At 35.5% G+C, this 14,085-nt stretch overlaps 2 protein-coding genes across 2 annotated transcripts; one reads left to right on the plus strand and one right to left on the minus strand.

Moving 5' to 3' along the window:
• Positions 1-327: 327 nt before the first annotated feature.
• On the plus strand, positions 328-2,936 carry LOC11413559 (exocyst complex component EXO70B1). The gene has a single exon (XM_003608787.4). It carries the CDS (start codon positions 567-569, stop codon positions 2,646-2,648), a length of 2,082 nt encoding a protein of 693 aa, XP_003608835.1. The 5' UTR covers positions 328-566; the 3' UTR covers positions 2,649-2,936.
• A 1,648-nt stretch (positions 2,937-4,584) lies between these two features.
• LOC11407941 (SNF1-related protein kinase regulatory subunit gamma-1) lies at positions 4,585-7,293 on the minus strand. Its single transcript, XM_003608788.4, has 6 exons — positions 7,086-7,293; positions 6,632-6,804; positions 6,233-6,412; positions 5,858-6,133; positions 5,475-5,638; positions 4,585-5,214 (listed from the first exon to the last, which is right to left on the minus strand). Exons 1-6 carry the CDS (start codon positions 7,291-7,293, stop codon positions 4,917-4,919), a joined length of 1,299 nt encoding a protein of 432 aa, XP_003608836.1. The 3' UTR covers positions 4,585-4,916.
• Positions 7,294-14,085: the final 6,792 nt, after the last annotated feature.

The following is a 14,085-nucleotide window of genomic DNA, read 5'->3' on the forward strand; positions in this document are numbered from 1 at the left end:
ATACAATGTATAATATGATGTATATGTTTGATTAATCTAATAGTTCTTATTTGTTATTATAAGTGATCCATCGGTGAGGGACTTAATTGAATCCTCATCCTAGAATTCATCTAGATGATTTGATTAATTTATTTTTCATTTAAAAATTTATTTGAAATTGTGACTAGAATTGTTTTTTTGTCTAGATGCTTCTACAATAACAAAAATTAATTAATTATAAATAAAATAATTTTTTAAAACAGATTTTACTTTTTTAGAGGTAAAACTGATTTAGTTGTAAGATAGGCTTCAAATTCCAAGCAAGGTAGCCGGCCAAGCCAACACAAAACAACACAACACAACACAACAGCTTCTTTCTCTTCCTAAAGTTTTTTTCTTTCATCCCATTTCCAAACAACACCTAACCACCCCAATCATCTCCTACAAAAAAATATATAAATTAAAATTATAAATAAAAAAATTCTGACATATCCGAGAATAATTCTCACAAACATTTCTTCCATTCTATTCTATTTTCATTTCTTACACATTCATTCATCACACACAATTCTTCTTCTTCTTCTTCTATGACCCAAAATCCAATACAAAACCCTAATTCGATTCTTCCCATGGCCGCCACCACCAACCACGGCGGCGGCGGCGGAGCCACCGGTGCCGGTGGAGACGATCGAGTTCTCGCAACAGCACAACAGATCCTCAAAAGCCTAAAAGCTCCCAAAGAAGATCGTGAAGACATGCTCTTAATCTTCTCCACCTTCGACAACCGTCTCTCCGGTATCACCGACCTTATCAACGGCGACGATTCCAAATCTTCCAAATCCGACGACGACGACGACGACGACGAAGACCTTGACCGATTCGAAGCTGCGGAGAAAGTCATACTTGACGATTCTTCCTTATCCACCGAGTCTTCTCGTCAATCCACTTCGCTTTTCGATCCTCCGAATGATCCTGAAGTCTATTTCAACGCTGTTGATGAGATTATTCAATGGATGGAACACTTCACGATCTCGCCGCCGATTAATTCCGCTGTAAAAACCGGTAAGATTATATTGGATCGTGCTGATAACGCGATCCAAGTTGCTATGTCGAGGCTCGAGGACGAGCTTCGACATGTGCTGATTTGTAATACTGTTCCGCCTGATGCTGTTAGCCGGTGTAGTACTAATCGGAGGAGTTCGTTGTCTTTCAGTTCGCACGATGGTGCGGGTGGGTTTGATGATAATTCTGGGAGTTTTGGTGATGCGGGTGATCCTGGTTCTCATAGGTTTCATGAACGTGGTGTTAGTCTTGGTGATGATTTGTTTGTTGATTTAGTTCGTCCGGAATCAATTTTGAATTTGAAAGATATTATTGATCGGATGGTTAGGTCTGGTTATGAGAGGGAGTGTTTGCAGGTTTATAGTAGTGTTCGTCGTGACGCGTTGGTTGAGTGTTTGGCGATTCTGGGAGTTGAGAAATTGAGTATTGAAGAGGTGCAGAAGTTTGAGTGGAAGAGTTTGGATGAGAGGATGAAGAATTGGGTGCAAGCTGCTAAGGTTGTTGTTAGGGTTTTGTTGAGTGGAGAGAAGAGGCTATGTGATAGTCTTTTCGGTGAATTGGAGGATGTGAAGGAGATGTGTTTCAATGAAACAGCTAAAGGTTGTGTTATGATGTTGTTGAATTTTGGTGAAGCTGTTGCCATTTGTAAGAGGTCGCCGGAGAAGCTGTTTAGGATTTTGGATATGTATGAAGTTCTGAGAGATGCTTTGCCTGAATTGGAGGATATGGTTACGGATGAGTTTGTGATTACTGAGGCGAAGGGTGTGCTTAGAGGACTTGGGGAGGCTGTGAAAGGGACGTTTGCTGAATTTGAGAGTTGTATTCGGAATGAGACTTCCAGAAGGCCGGTTATAACTGGGGATGTTCATCCTTTGCCTCGTTATGTTATGAATTACCTGAAACTGCTTGCGGATTATAGCAATGCTATGGATTCGCTTTTGGAAATCAGTGAAGAGGCTCTTTACCACTTTAAAAATGATTTGGGTGGTGATGAGTCCCAGTTAGAAGCTTTGTCCCCTCTTGGACGACAGATATTGTTGTTGATGTCTGAACTTGAGCACAATCTTGAGGAAAAATCAAAACTTTATGAAGACCATGCATTGCAGCAGGTGTTTTTGATGAACAATCTACATTACCTGGTGCGTAAAGTGAAGGACTCAGATCTTATAGAGGTTTTGGGGGATAATTGGGTTCGTAAGCGCCGCGGTCAGGTACGGCAGTATGCTACGGGGTACCTTAGAGCCTGTTGGAGCAAGGCCTTGGCTTGTTTGAGGGATGAAGGGGTTGGAGGGAGCTCTAATAATGCATCAAGGATGGCTTTGAAGGAAAGGTTTAAGAATTTCAACGCGTGTTTTGAAGAAATATACAGGGTTCAGACAGCTTGGAAGGTACCTGATGACCAGCTTCGTGAAGAGATGCGGATAAATATATCAGAGAAGGTGATACCTGCATACCGCTCGTTTATGGGGAGATTTAGCGGTCAGCTGGAGGGAAGACATGCAGGCAAATACATTAAGTATGTACCAGAGGATCTAGAGACTTATTTATTAGATTTATTTGAAGGATCCCCTGCTGTATTACATCACATAAGGAGAAAGAGTACATAGAATAATTATAAGATAATATGCTTTTGAGTTTTGACAGGTGAACTCATTTTATCAGGATTAGTTGAAAAAGTTTGTGTCATGCATATCTATCTTGTACCTGGATAGCTGTTTATTTTACAGGGTCTTAATGTTAGAATTGGATTTTGCGCCTGCGAATACTGTAATATCTTTGTATATATTCTTAAGTCCAGTGTCTTGCACAACTTATTTATGCTGTTATCGGCAATCATTATACTTGTTGAAATAGTTCTCTCATACAGTCACACTAATAGCTGCTGCCTTGAACTATGATCCGATTCTCATGTAAATTACATATCTGCAATTTGCATTATTTTCACTTTTCTATATGAATGAACTTGTGCTTTTCTTACCTGACCCGACAGATACCATGTTGTCTGTGTATATCTTATGTTTAGATGATAATAATTGAAGTGAGGAAATAAGACATAGGTGTACCAGAAACTGGATCCACTCAAAACATTAAAATTTGCTCATTTGAAAAGGCTTAGATGTTAGTCAAAATGATGTTGATTGTCCAAGAATCATTGAAATAGATCAACAGTTATTATGGCATTCGAATTATTCGTCATATTGATTGTCGGAAGCTGTGTGCCCATGCAAAAAAGATGTTATTGTTTATACGTTTTCTGATCTTGCAATCTTCTAGCATCTACCATCCCCTTTGTTAGATGCCACTTCTGTGCGTCTTTTGCTGCAATAGTTCGTGTGCCTTTTGTTGTTTTGTAATTAGTAGTTCCAGCTATGTGGATATGCTAATTTGCTGTGGCTTACCATGCAATAATTCTGCAAGACGAACAAACTTATGATGATTTGCGTTTATTTTGGTCCCTCGAATTCAGCTCTCTAACAAGCATACTCCATACTCTTTTGTCATATGTATGTGTTGAGAAACCATGATCGGTGATCAGACAGACACATGCTGAAACTATATCAATTGTAAATGTTATTTGTTATTATTTATATGATTTTTGGGTATTGTTCATACAACATTAGTGAATTGGAATGAAAGTCTTCCATTTCGATTTGACTCGATTTTTAATTATTGAAATTCTTATCATGTTTGCTGGCAACAGATATTTTGATTCAGGTATTACTTTGCACTTACACTGTCCATAAATGACCAAAACAGAAATGCTAATTGTCTCTTGAACATCTTTACACTTTAGGCTTGGCCAGCCTAAACTGGAAGAGTTGCTTTATTTGAGCATGTGATGAAACTTCACTTTTGGCTAAGCACGCTAAGTAACTGGTTTTCAATGTGAGTACGCCGTACGCTAGTGTAGTTTTCCTATATTTTCCCTTTGTTTTCAACCTTTTCATTTTCTTTGTTTTTGTCAACTTCCTACGTCAAACTAACAAGTGCAAAACACAAGTTCCAATTGGGATACGTTCCAAGCCGACCCCCGAGAATAATGGGTCTCTTTTTTGTCGTGTTGGGACTTGGGATATTATCTTTTGTCTGTTTCCATAGCCACCAACAAAGACTACCATTCAACTTAAGCCTTTTCATGCACCAGGTACTATTTCAAAATTTATACCATTACTTGTGAGCATTTTCCGTTAGTAGTATATAAAAGGAACTCGAAAGTTAACTAATACTACCTCCGGTCCTATATATAAGAGAAATTTAGGTCAACAAAAGTGAATGTATTTGGACTGAATTTTTAACTAGATACATCAACTTTTGTTGACCTAAAATTCTCTTATAAATAGGACCGGAGGGAGTAACTTTTGGTCGGAATTTTGCTGGACAAAATTACCTTAATAAATTAAATTCTCTGCAAATTTAAATCTTAATAGTATGTCAAAATTATAGAAAATCTGAAAATTAACTATGTTGAATATTTTAAAGTGAAAAACACATAAATTTATTAAACTGAAGTAAACATATTTTATAATACATAAAAAAACAAAATACAAAAGAAAAATGTGGATAGACACGTGTCGCTCTAGTCATAATAAGGTGAACAGAAACACGAATCGAAGACAACGAAAACAACCCAAAATTTGACAGAACTTACGGTTACACCAGAATTTACAGTACATAAAAGTCCCATTCTAAAATTAGTTAAAACAGGTGCAAGTAACTTGCAAACTGCCTACACATTACAAAGACCTAGGTACACATCTTCAACCTGAAGATAAATACATATTTTTTACTTTTCCTCTGAAGAATTATTTCAAAAACAAAAACAAAAACAAAAAATCTCTGCAAGAGCAAGTTATTCTTTCTTGATGCCTTGTCTGTTAAACCCTGCTGTTAGCAGGTAGAGGGAGAACACCATCAAAGAAATCACCAAAATAGCCGTGGGGTTCATGTACTAGCCTTGAGATGATATCTCTTAGTGTGATTAGTCCTTCAAGGTTCCCATCATCATCCACAACATAGACCCTGTGAATTTGCTCTTTGTCAAGCAATTGAATCAACTCTTTCACTGTACAGTCCCTTTTGCATGTAATGAATTCACTTGACATTGGGAATGCGTTTTTATTCTTCTCTAAGTAGCTTCTAACGGAGGTCAGGAAGTCCTTCACTGTAATAGTTCTGTCAAAATGTGAACATCCAATGAGTATGTAGTAATGAAACAGATAGAACAACTAAAGAAAGAAAGATAGAAGATATCAGCAATGCGGTCTAAACACAGTTTTAATAAAAGGTCCGCGTCCACAGTTCAGGTCGTGACACAAGGTTTTTGATGTCTCTGACCGTGATTGAGGTCGCATCAGCCATATTTGACAACATTTCTCAGCAATATCAAGGACTGTGGCGCAACTGCGAATCACAATTTAAAACCTCTGACATACCTATAATCATGATAGATTTCTGGAGCAGTTAGCAAGAATTGAACATCTCGCAAGCTTATATTACCAACTGCCGTGGTGCCACCTCTTTTGATTACAGGCACCCCTCCAACCCTCTTTTTCCTCATCTCTTTAAATGCTTGAAGGACTGGTTCATCCTCATAAACCTGAAAAGAATGAAACGATCCATTGTCAAGTTCATCAAGATCGACAAGTTTACTTTACTTGAAAGGGGAAATGAAATAACTATTTTGAAGCATTTTCCATATATGCACACACATTTAAGAAATGCAAGATAGCATTTTACTCTGTATGCACTAGAGTTATGCAGAATTCATACTTGACAAGGTTCAATGCAATGAGAGCTTATATGATATAGTACACACCTTGATGATCTGTTTTGGTGTCACAAGGGGAAGACCAACATCAGATAGTTCCTTGGTTCCCCAACTTTCGAACCATTGAAGTCCGGCACATTCTGCCAACATATGAATCACGGCGGGTTGTGTGATGATGTTATCAATTGTACCAGAACCCAAGTCTACCACAGGAACACTCTTCATTTTGTACTTAGAAAGCAACAAGAGCATGGTTAGAAATGAGTTTGATCTCTCCAAAGCAAGAAACGGAGCCCATCGAAATGTTCCTGAAATATCTTGAACCTGTTTGCGAAAAAGTTAGCTACTTAAATAACTAAATACAAACTCATTAGTAGCTGGAAGAAGAATCACTTGAAAGAAATTTAGACATCGCAAAACAACCTTCGTGTTCTTATAAAGTTCAGAAGAAGTAAGATCCTCAAAAAAGTTTCCAGAAGTTGTCGCTGCAGATCCGAGGCCTAAGGCTTCGAGTTCTCGGGCAAAAGTATTTCCGTTTGCTGCGGCTGCAATAGCACTTGCGCTAGTTGGAGTGGATGGACTCCTGGGGGATGGAGGCTCAGACTGTCAACAACATTATCACATTAGCTTAGTGTGAAATTGAAGCATCTAAGAAAATCACTTAAATAGAACAGGTATCATATCATTTTTAGATATGAAAACACTGTAAATATAAGTACAAAAATTGATTGTAAATTTTAGATTCATATGTCTTTTGATCTTTTCCTCATTTTTATTCTGAAAGTGAAATAATTGAATTGACAAGTGACATATGTATCTAACCTGATGCAAAATCCATACAACAATTCCAGCAAACTCAACTATTCCGATGTATCTATCAATCCAAGTAGCATCTTCAGGTGCATCAACATCCACAACAGGTGCACTCAGAATATTGTGACGTGCTAGTATTTTCACAGCTTCAGCCAAGGTAGCATCTGATTTTATTTCAATTTCTATACAAGCAAACATAAAATTCACACTTTTAGAACAAACCCAATAAAAACACACCACAAAAAAATTATAACACACACACACAATAACACATCAATTGGTCACACATGCATGTTTGGTACCATAGTTGGTTGGTTTGTCAGAATCACGGTGAACCACCATGATTCTGATATACTATCGTGATACCAAACATGCACATAAATTTTCATCTGGGTGTGATCAAAATCACTTTTTCTTTTATTCAATCAAAATCAGACACATACATACATAGACACTAAACTACCTTGGTTTTTAGCAGGCAAAGGAAAAGCAGAAACAGGTATGCTTTCAAAACAAGCATTAAGTTTGTCATTAGGACTTAATTGTGCCTCTTGAACATCCCATAGATCTTCAACTCTCATCCCAAGTTTGGCTTCAGGGCTCCTTGGCATCTCTCTCATTGTAGCCATTGCCATTACTCCCTCTTCTTTTCTCTCTCTGTGTAACTGCATGATGAATTGATGATGATGACAATATTATAAGATCTCTATGTTTTTGTCTTTTTCTCTTTACTACTCCCAACACATTGTTCCATAATAATAAACTGAAAAATGGGATCTAAAATCTACTAAAACATTTGAAACTAGTGTCCTACACTACACCTGAATTATTCACCTTTGATTTTCATATTTTGGTTATATTAAGGAAGCGTGTACGGTTATGATGATGTAACATGTTGTGTTTGATTTTACTACAGTGGTCAACGTGAATGGTTACGTGCTCCATACTATTCGGTATACTTATCCAAATTTGTAATTTCATTATGGAAACACATTCTTATCCGGTTTTTACTATGGGCCACAAGGGTGTGCTACACTAATATGAGCCGGAGAGTGTTTTGCGCAGCACATAGAATTGATTTCATCATGCTACTTGTATGTAATAAACTATTCATGATTATTGATTTTGATAAAGCAATTATGCTAAAAAATATTTGTTATTCTAAAAGATGATAATTATTGGTTGCTTTTTATATCTTACACCTCATTGATTACATGTATCAACTCTGAGTTTTTTAATGACATTTTTTATTTTAAGGGAGTCACGTCCCACTTACATAATCCTTAATATTTAAGTGAGTTGGGTGGAGTAAAAATGAAAATAAACCTTAGGTCTTATATTAGTTTAATTAATTATATTATATTAATATAATAATTCTTTTGTCACTTTGGCACTTTCACTAAACTGAGCTTAATGACTCAGATGTTCACTTAAACTGATTCGGGAATATTTGGGATAGGAATTATATAATTAACCTGAATTTGACCGTAAAATTGAAAGGTACAAATTGTTTTAGATACAAAATTAATTTAAAGGCACAAGACCAATCAATCTGGAAATAGGGCCCTTTGTTAGGTTATGCTTGTATTTGTTTGAGCTGAGTACATACATAATTATTGATATCGAGTCACTGATAACGCTCACTCTCACTGTGATGTGGAGATGGAGATGGCGTGTCAATCTATTATATTGAAGATAGAAATAATATCATTATCTAGTTTAGACAGTCAAGTAACATTATTTTTAATTTTTAATTCAAATTGAGACAGGTCAGGATAGGAACAATACGTGACTCTGCCTTTGACCACCACTCCTTCCATGATTATTCATATTGTTTTGCTTTTTTTCTTTTACCCACAATAACTCATACCAAAAAATTAACTCATACTATAATTTTGGCACATTAGTTAAACTATCGACGACATAATAAATGTAAGAGTCTTATTAACCAGTGACCTTATGACACTAATTAAGGAAGTTAATTATAGAATTTTTTTATTGGAAACAACAACTTTTTTTTTATTTTCAAAAAGTTGAATATTCACTTTTTCACAATCTTTTTAATTTTATATTCTTAACTAATATTTAAGAACATTGGTTAACATTTTCCTAAATTTAATATATGATAGACTCAAATTAAAGATATGGTGACAGGTATACAATTTTGACACCTTCTTTACACTTGGGCAATACAATTTACTTGTTTTTTTTTTAATAAAACTTGTCTTAACATTTGGAAAATATCGTAATAGTGATCTACATCAAAACGTAATATTAACAAGGGTTAATGGTGTTTTATCCCCTTGTAATATTACACCCCTGTAAAAAAAAAAAAATTGGAATACCTCCCTAATAGGTCATAAAAAAACGACTTTATTTTTTTTTTGCATAATTTTTTCGTTTTTTTATGACCTATTAGGGGGTATTCCAAAAAAAAATAAAATTTACAGGGGGTAAACCAAAAAAAATATTTTACAGGAGGGAAAACCAAAAATGACTTATATTACAGGGGGGTAAAACACCATTAACCCTATTAACAAATTCAGATTGATTATTAGTCTATCAGCAATGATGTCTACCACTTACTTACAATCTAGCTCAATTTGCATATTTGATAGTCCCAATTGATCAAGCTAAAAGATGGCACCACACAGTCTAATGCCTCTGCTTTTATCGGGGAGGAAACCATCCTACCATTTCGTTAAAGCTTTAATAAAATGGCCTCGAGAATTCCAATTCACATACTAATACCGAAGCACCGTTGATCAGCAAAAAAAGCTTTGTCAACATTACACTTAATAAGATTTGGATTGTTTTTTATTATAACAATGAACTTCGATGATTCGGATGCACTTTCCATCATTACATATTTTTCATAACGCGAACTGACTGCCATTGAATAAGAGCATCTCATGCAAGCTGGACGACCTCGGTAATAGGATTAAGTTCACCCACCCACACTTTGTTGTTGCATCGTCGCCACAAACACCACAACATCATGACAATATCGTGACTACTAATATTGTTTAGGAAAGATACAAAATTTACTCTTTTTTTTTCTTAATAAGTGTTACATGGATACAGTTAGCGTGACTTTTTTTTATGAACCAAGTGTCAAATCTGCGCACAGCTACATATATTTATATCTCAAATCGGGTACAAAACTCTCTCTAAAAGTGATTGAAGACTACTACATTTTAAGTATTAAAATCGAATCAAAGATCGGTTGTTAAACTGAAAGAAATATCTTACCATTTCAATCAACCTTACTTAGAATCAGGATAATTTTGTCGATTTCTTTTCATGTTTTCCAAGTCATGAGATCTTAGCATCTCTTCCTTCAAACAACGTGAGCCATTGTGGGAAATCAACGCATTCTATGAGAATGCCACTTTCCGAACTACCATATCGTTGTATGAATCAGATGGACGTAGTTTATAGGCTAAATCTTGTTTATGGAAAGATCTTGCTTGCTAAATATCTAAATCTTCTTTGTGGAGAGATCTTGCTTTTTAAATAGAATTATAGTGTGGTTGTTAGAACTTGGTTAGCCAAGTTAGATTGACTTAAGCACAACAAGATCTAACAATCATTTATCGATGTTATCAATGAAGGAACAAGAGTTGAAATTGATAATGTGAATATTGAAAGATCTTAATTCACTAAAATTTTCGGCAACCTACCGATAAATGGAAAATGAAGGTAAGTCGTTGGAATATAAGGTTAAACAAAACATGATAATAGCCAAAGACTTTTTTGGGATGTACTAATGGGTATTCGAGCTTAGTGGTCATTATCAATAAGGTTAGCAATGGGAATAAGTAATCTTGTTAATGAGGCAATTCTTTCTTACTAGAGATAGAAAACAGTAGTGAATATCTTATCCTCAGACATGCATTTTCGAGGTAAAAGGAAGGAATAAGATTTGGATTGTTCCTTACAACAATGAACTCCGATGATTTTGATACACTTTCCATCATTACATATTTTTAAAACAAACATCAAATCATTTTCCAATCATCTTGCATCCTTTATGAAATACAAAAAATACTTTATTTATTTGCACACTTAGGAGAATAAAAAGGCTACCTTGATATTCACAAGCATATGTAGGGTCTATACTTTACTACAACATAAAAATCGTGCACTTATGTTAATATCAATTATACTACCTCCGGTCCTATTTATAAGAAAAAGTTAACTTTTTAGATTCATTCAATAATTGATGTACCTAATTTAGAAATAGACCAAATACATCAACTATTTAATGAATCAAAAAAATAAATTGTTTCTTATATATAGGACCGGAGGGAGTATAAAATAAAAGTTAGGCAGGTTAACATGTCAACCTGTAAATTTGTGGATTTAAGTCGTATAACTCACGCTTTAAATGGTTCAACCACACGGGCAAAAATAGAAATGGACCGAATTAAATTGGAATTATTATTTTTAGCAAAAAAATTGGAATTAAATTGTATATGAAACAATTGGTTCACTTAATGAAAAAAGATTCGGATAGTAACACAACAATATTTTTAAGTTTTTGTTTTGAATTAAAAAAAGTTAAATCAATATTTTCAAGATACAATTCCTTGAGTCGAGGTATCCGGGTAACTACGATCGAAACCTGATCCTTATTTTTAAGAATCAATATTTTCAAGATAAGCAAGCAAATAAGCAACATCTTTACCTTATATTACTACGATCGAAACTTGATCCTTATTAACAACTCAATTTGCCACCCTCAACGTGGAAATTTGTTAGACTTGTCCAAGCACATAGACGAATTGTTCGGAGTTGCGTTTTTACAAATGCGTTTATGAGTCTCTCCGTCTTGTCCATGCAAAAAGACGAACCGTTTAAAGTTGCGTTTATGAGTCTCTATTTTGTGAGAGTAATTGTTTATGAGTGACCACGTCGTATTTAAGGGTAACCAAACCTTTTTCTTTTTTTAATTAATGGATTGGGTGAGGTTATGGTTCTGGTGAATAAGTTTTTATGCGTTACCCCTAAACATGATGGAGATGAACTCTTAAAGTTAGAAGACAACCTAAATCATCCTTATTTGAGTTGTTTCATGTTTGTCATTGTCTCTTTGAAACATAAAAAGTTCATAAGTAAAGTTGGTGTAAATTAACAAATATTCTTTTAATAAAGTTACAAAACTAGCCCTCATTATTAGTTTTTAGCAATAAAGATGAATGATTTTTGTTCAAATGAAAAGGTGCATATTTGCTGCATATCCCTTCGAGTTTTTAGGTGAGTGTAAATTAGCAAAATTCACACACACACAAATACAAATATAAATATATATATATAGACACACACATATAGAAACACTGTATTTTCACAATGTTGTTTGTGTTACATACATAAAATTAACACATATGGATCCTACATCCATTGTCACTCAGCTTGGGGTGGCCTTATTGGAGATCATCACTGTCAATTTGTGAAAAGGTTTTTGGTGTATCTTGGAACATGAGATGTCTTACTTGAATTATGCATCTAACTCATTTTTTATTTTTTTTTGCTAAACCAGGAGCGTAGAACGACATCAAGGGGAAGCAGCGACACCCAACTAGGTTGGCACCCCGCAGAACTCCCATCCTATGCCGGCCAGCTCAAAAATATTATTAAAAAAGGGAAAAAAGATGTACAAGACGGGGTCTAGGCCAAAACCCTCAAAGAAAGCACAGCAAAAAAAAGGAAAATAAAATATGAAGAAAAACCAACACCATCTAAGGAAACCGGATGTTAGGCAAGGCATGGCGGTCCCTAAAGAAATGCGGAAGCAAAGCATGCGGCAACACCGAGTACCACACTGAATCATGAAGAGAGTGACCCATATTAGCTAGCAAGTCGGCGCAACAGTTACCTTCCCTGAAAATGTGAGAACAAATGACCTGAATTCCCTGATTGCAAGCATTATGCAAACGGTTTCTGAGGAGCACTAGAACAAGAGACCTGATCTTAAAAACCGCTAAAGCACTGGTGGAATCATTTTCTAACCAGATGTTTCTCCAACCGTTACTGGCTGCATATTCCATAGCTAGAATATAGCCATAAAAACAGAGGAGTTTCCAATATTAGCAGCGAATGCTCCAAGGAAAGCGCCCGAATGGTCACGAAACAAACCACCACAGGCGCCTAAGGACCCAACCACCGAGCCATCCATGTTAACTTTGAACCAAGGAGCTGAAGGAGCCTTCCAAGTGACCGTAATAATATCTCTAAAATGGCGGTTATGGGGACTGATAAAGAACGAATCAAGAACAGTGGTATCCGAAGTAACACATTTACCAACGGAGAGATTACCACTCATAGAGGTGGCTGCCTGAACACGCAGCTTCACCGCCTGAAGAGAAGAAGCATTCGAACTCAACTCGTGTTGTTAATATGATTCACAATCGGTTTACTGCTATCCTTCATCTTCAATGTCTATGTCAGGAGGTTCTTTATTTTATCCACCTCTTAGGTTGGATTATTCAGGTTAATCACATTCATCTGAAAGCAAACTCGTGTGTAGCTCTTGCTCTTAGAGGCCAAGATGTTGATTTTTCACTTGTTATAAATAGATCTTATTCCTTAAGGGGTATTGGTTCCTTTATAGTCATGTCTTATTGTGTTCTTTTCTAGTTCCTTTATCAGTTTTTTTTTTTTTAATGTTATGTTTTAATGGATAGAATGAAACAATGGCAACTTCTACGTTGCACGAGCGTCTGATATCGTGAACCGTACGTGAGCAAGTGAACGGTCAGAGTATTAGAAGGCCGCAAGTATTATTATGCATCACAGACATCTTGCATTTTGATCTTTTCCCTCAGTTTCTCGCTGTCTTCCATACGTTTCTCTCTTCCATGCATTTCCACTTTCTCCAAGCAGCAGTCAATCTGACTTTCTTTTAAAGTTGAATGCCAACAAGATTAAACTTCACGATCTCATCAAATTGAGACTTCTCAAAAACTAGAACCGTTGCAATGGCTAGTAAAGCAAATAAAATAGGAATACAAATTTGAACCTACGCTTCTTGCCATTACAATTACAAGCCCTAGTTCTGGGTGTTCAACCATGGAGAATGATTTTTCTGGCTTGGTTTTTCACTTTAATTAGGATGTTATTATATCACTTTGATGAATTACAATGACTTCAGGTGAATAAAATTTTCAAGTTTGATCACAAAAAAAAATATTAGAAAAAGAAAACCAAACGTTTTTAATGGTTGATTTCCATGTGAAATTATGTCATGCACCACTCTATGATTAATTAATTATCTATCAAGTATATAAATTAAAATGGTGTTTCTTTATTGAGGTGGCATGACAGCATTGTTTTTAATACTTGGTATATAAATTTCAATTCGATCATTCACTAGTTCTAGCCACATGAAATATTCTACGTCCTGAAAAAACAGACATGGTATAGTTTCCTAGTTCTAACCCAAAACATTCAATATACCACTA

The sequence above is a fragment of the Medicago truncatula genome, chromosome 4 (genome assembly GCF_003473485.1).
Source record: "Medicago truncatula cultivar Jemalong A17 chromosome 4, MtrunA17r5.0-ANR, whole genome shotgun sequence".
In the NCBI taxonomy this organism is placed as follows: domain Eukaryota; kingdom Viridiplantae; phylum Streptophyta; class Magnoliopsida; order Fabales; family Fabaceae; genus Medicago; species Medicago truncatula.

Bases quoted from the DNA above. Each gene is read 5' to 3' on its own strand.
- LOC11413559 (XM_003608787.4), top strand. From the start codon at position 567: ATGACCCAAAATCCAATACAAAACCCTAATTCGATTCTTCCCATGGCC.
- LOC11407941 (XM_003608788.4), bottom strand. From the start codon at position 7,293: ATGCAGTTACACAGAGAGAGAAAAGAAGAGGGAGTAATGGCAATGGCT. The intron at 6,413-6,631 runs GTTAGATACATA...TGTTGTTGACAG, and splicing joins TTGTATGGATTTTGCATCAG to TCTGAGCCTCCATCCCCCAG. The intron at 6,134-6,232 runs GTTGTTTTGCGA...TTTCGCAAACAG, and splicing joins AACTTTATAAGAACACGAAG to GTTCAAGATATTTCAGGAAC.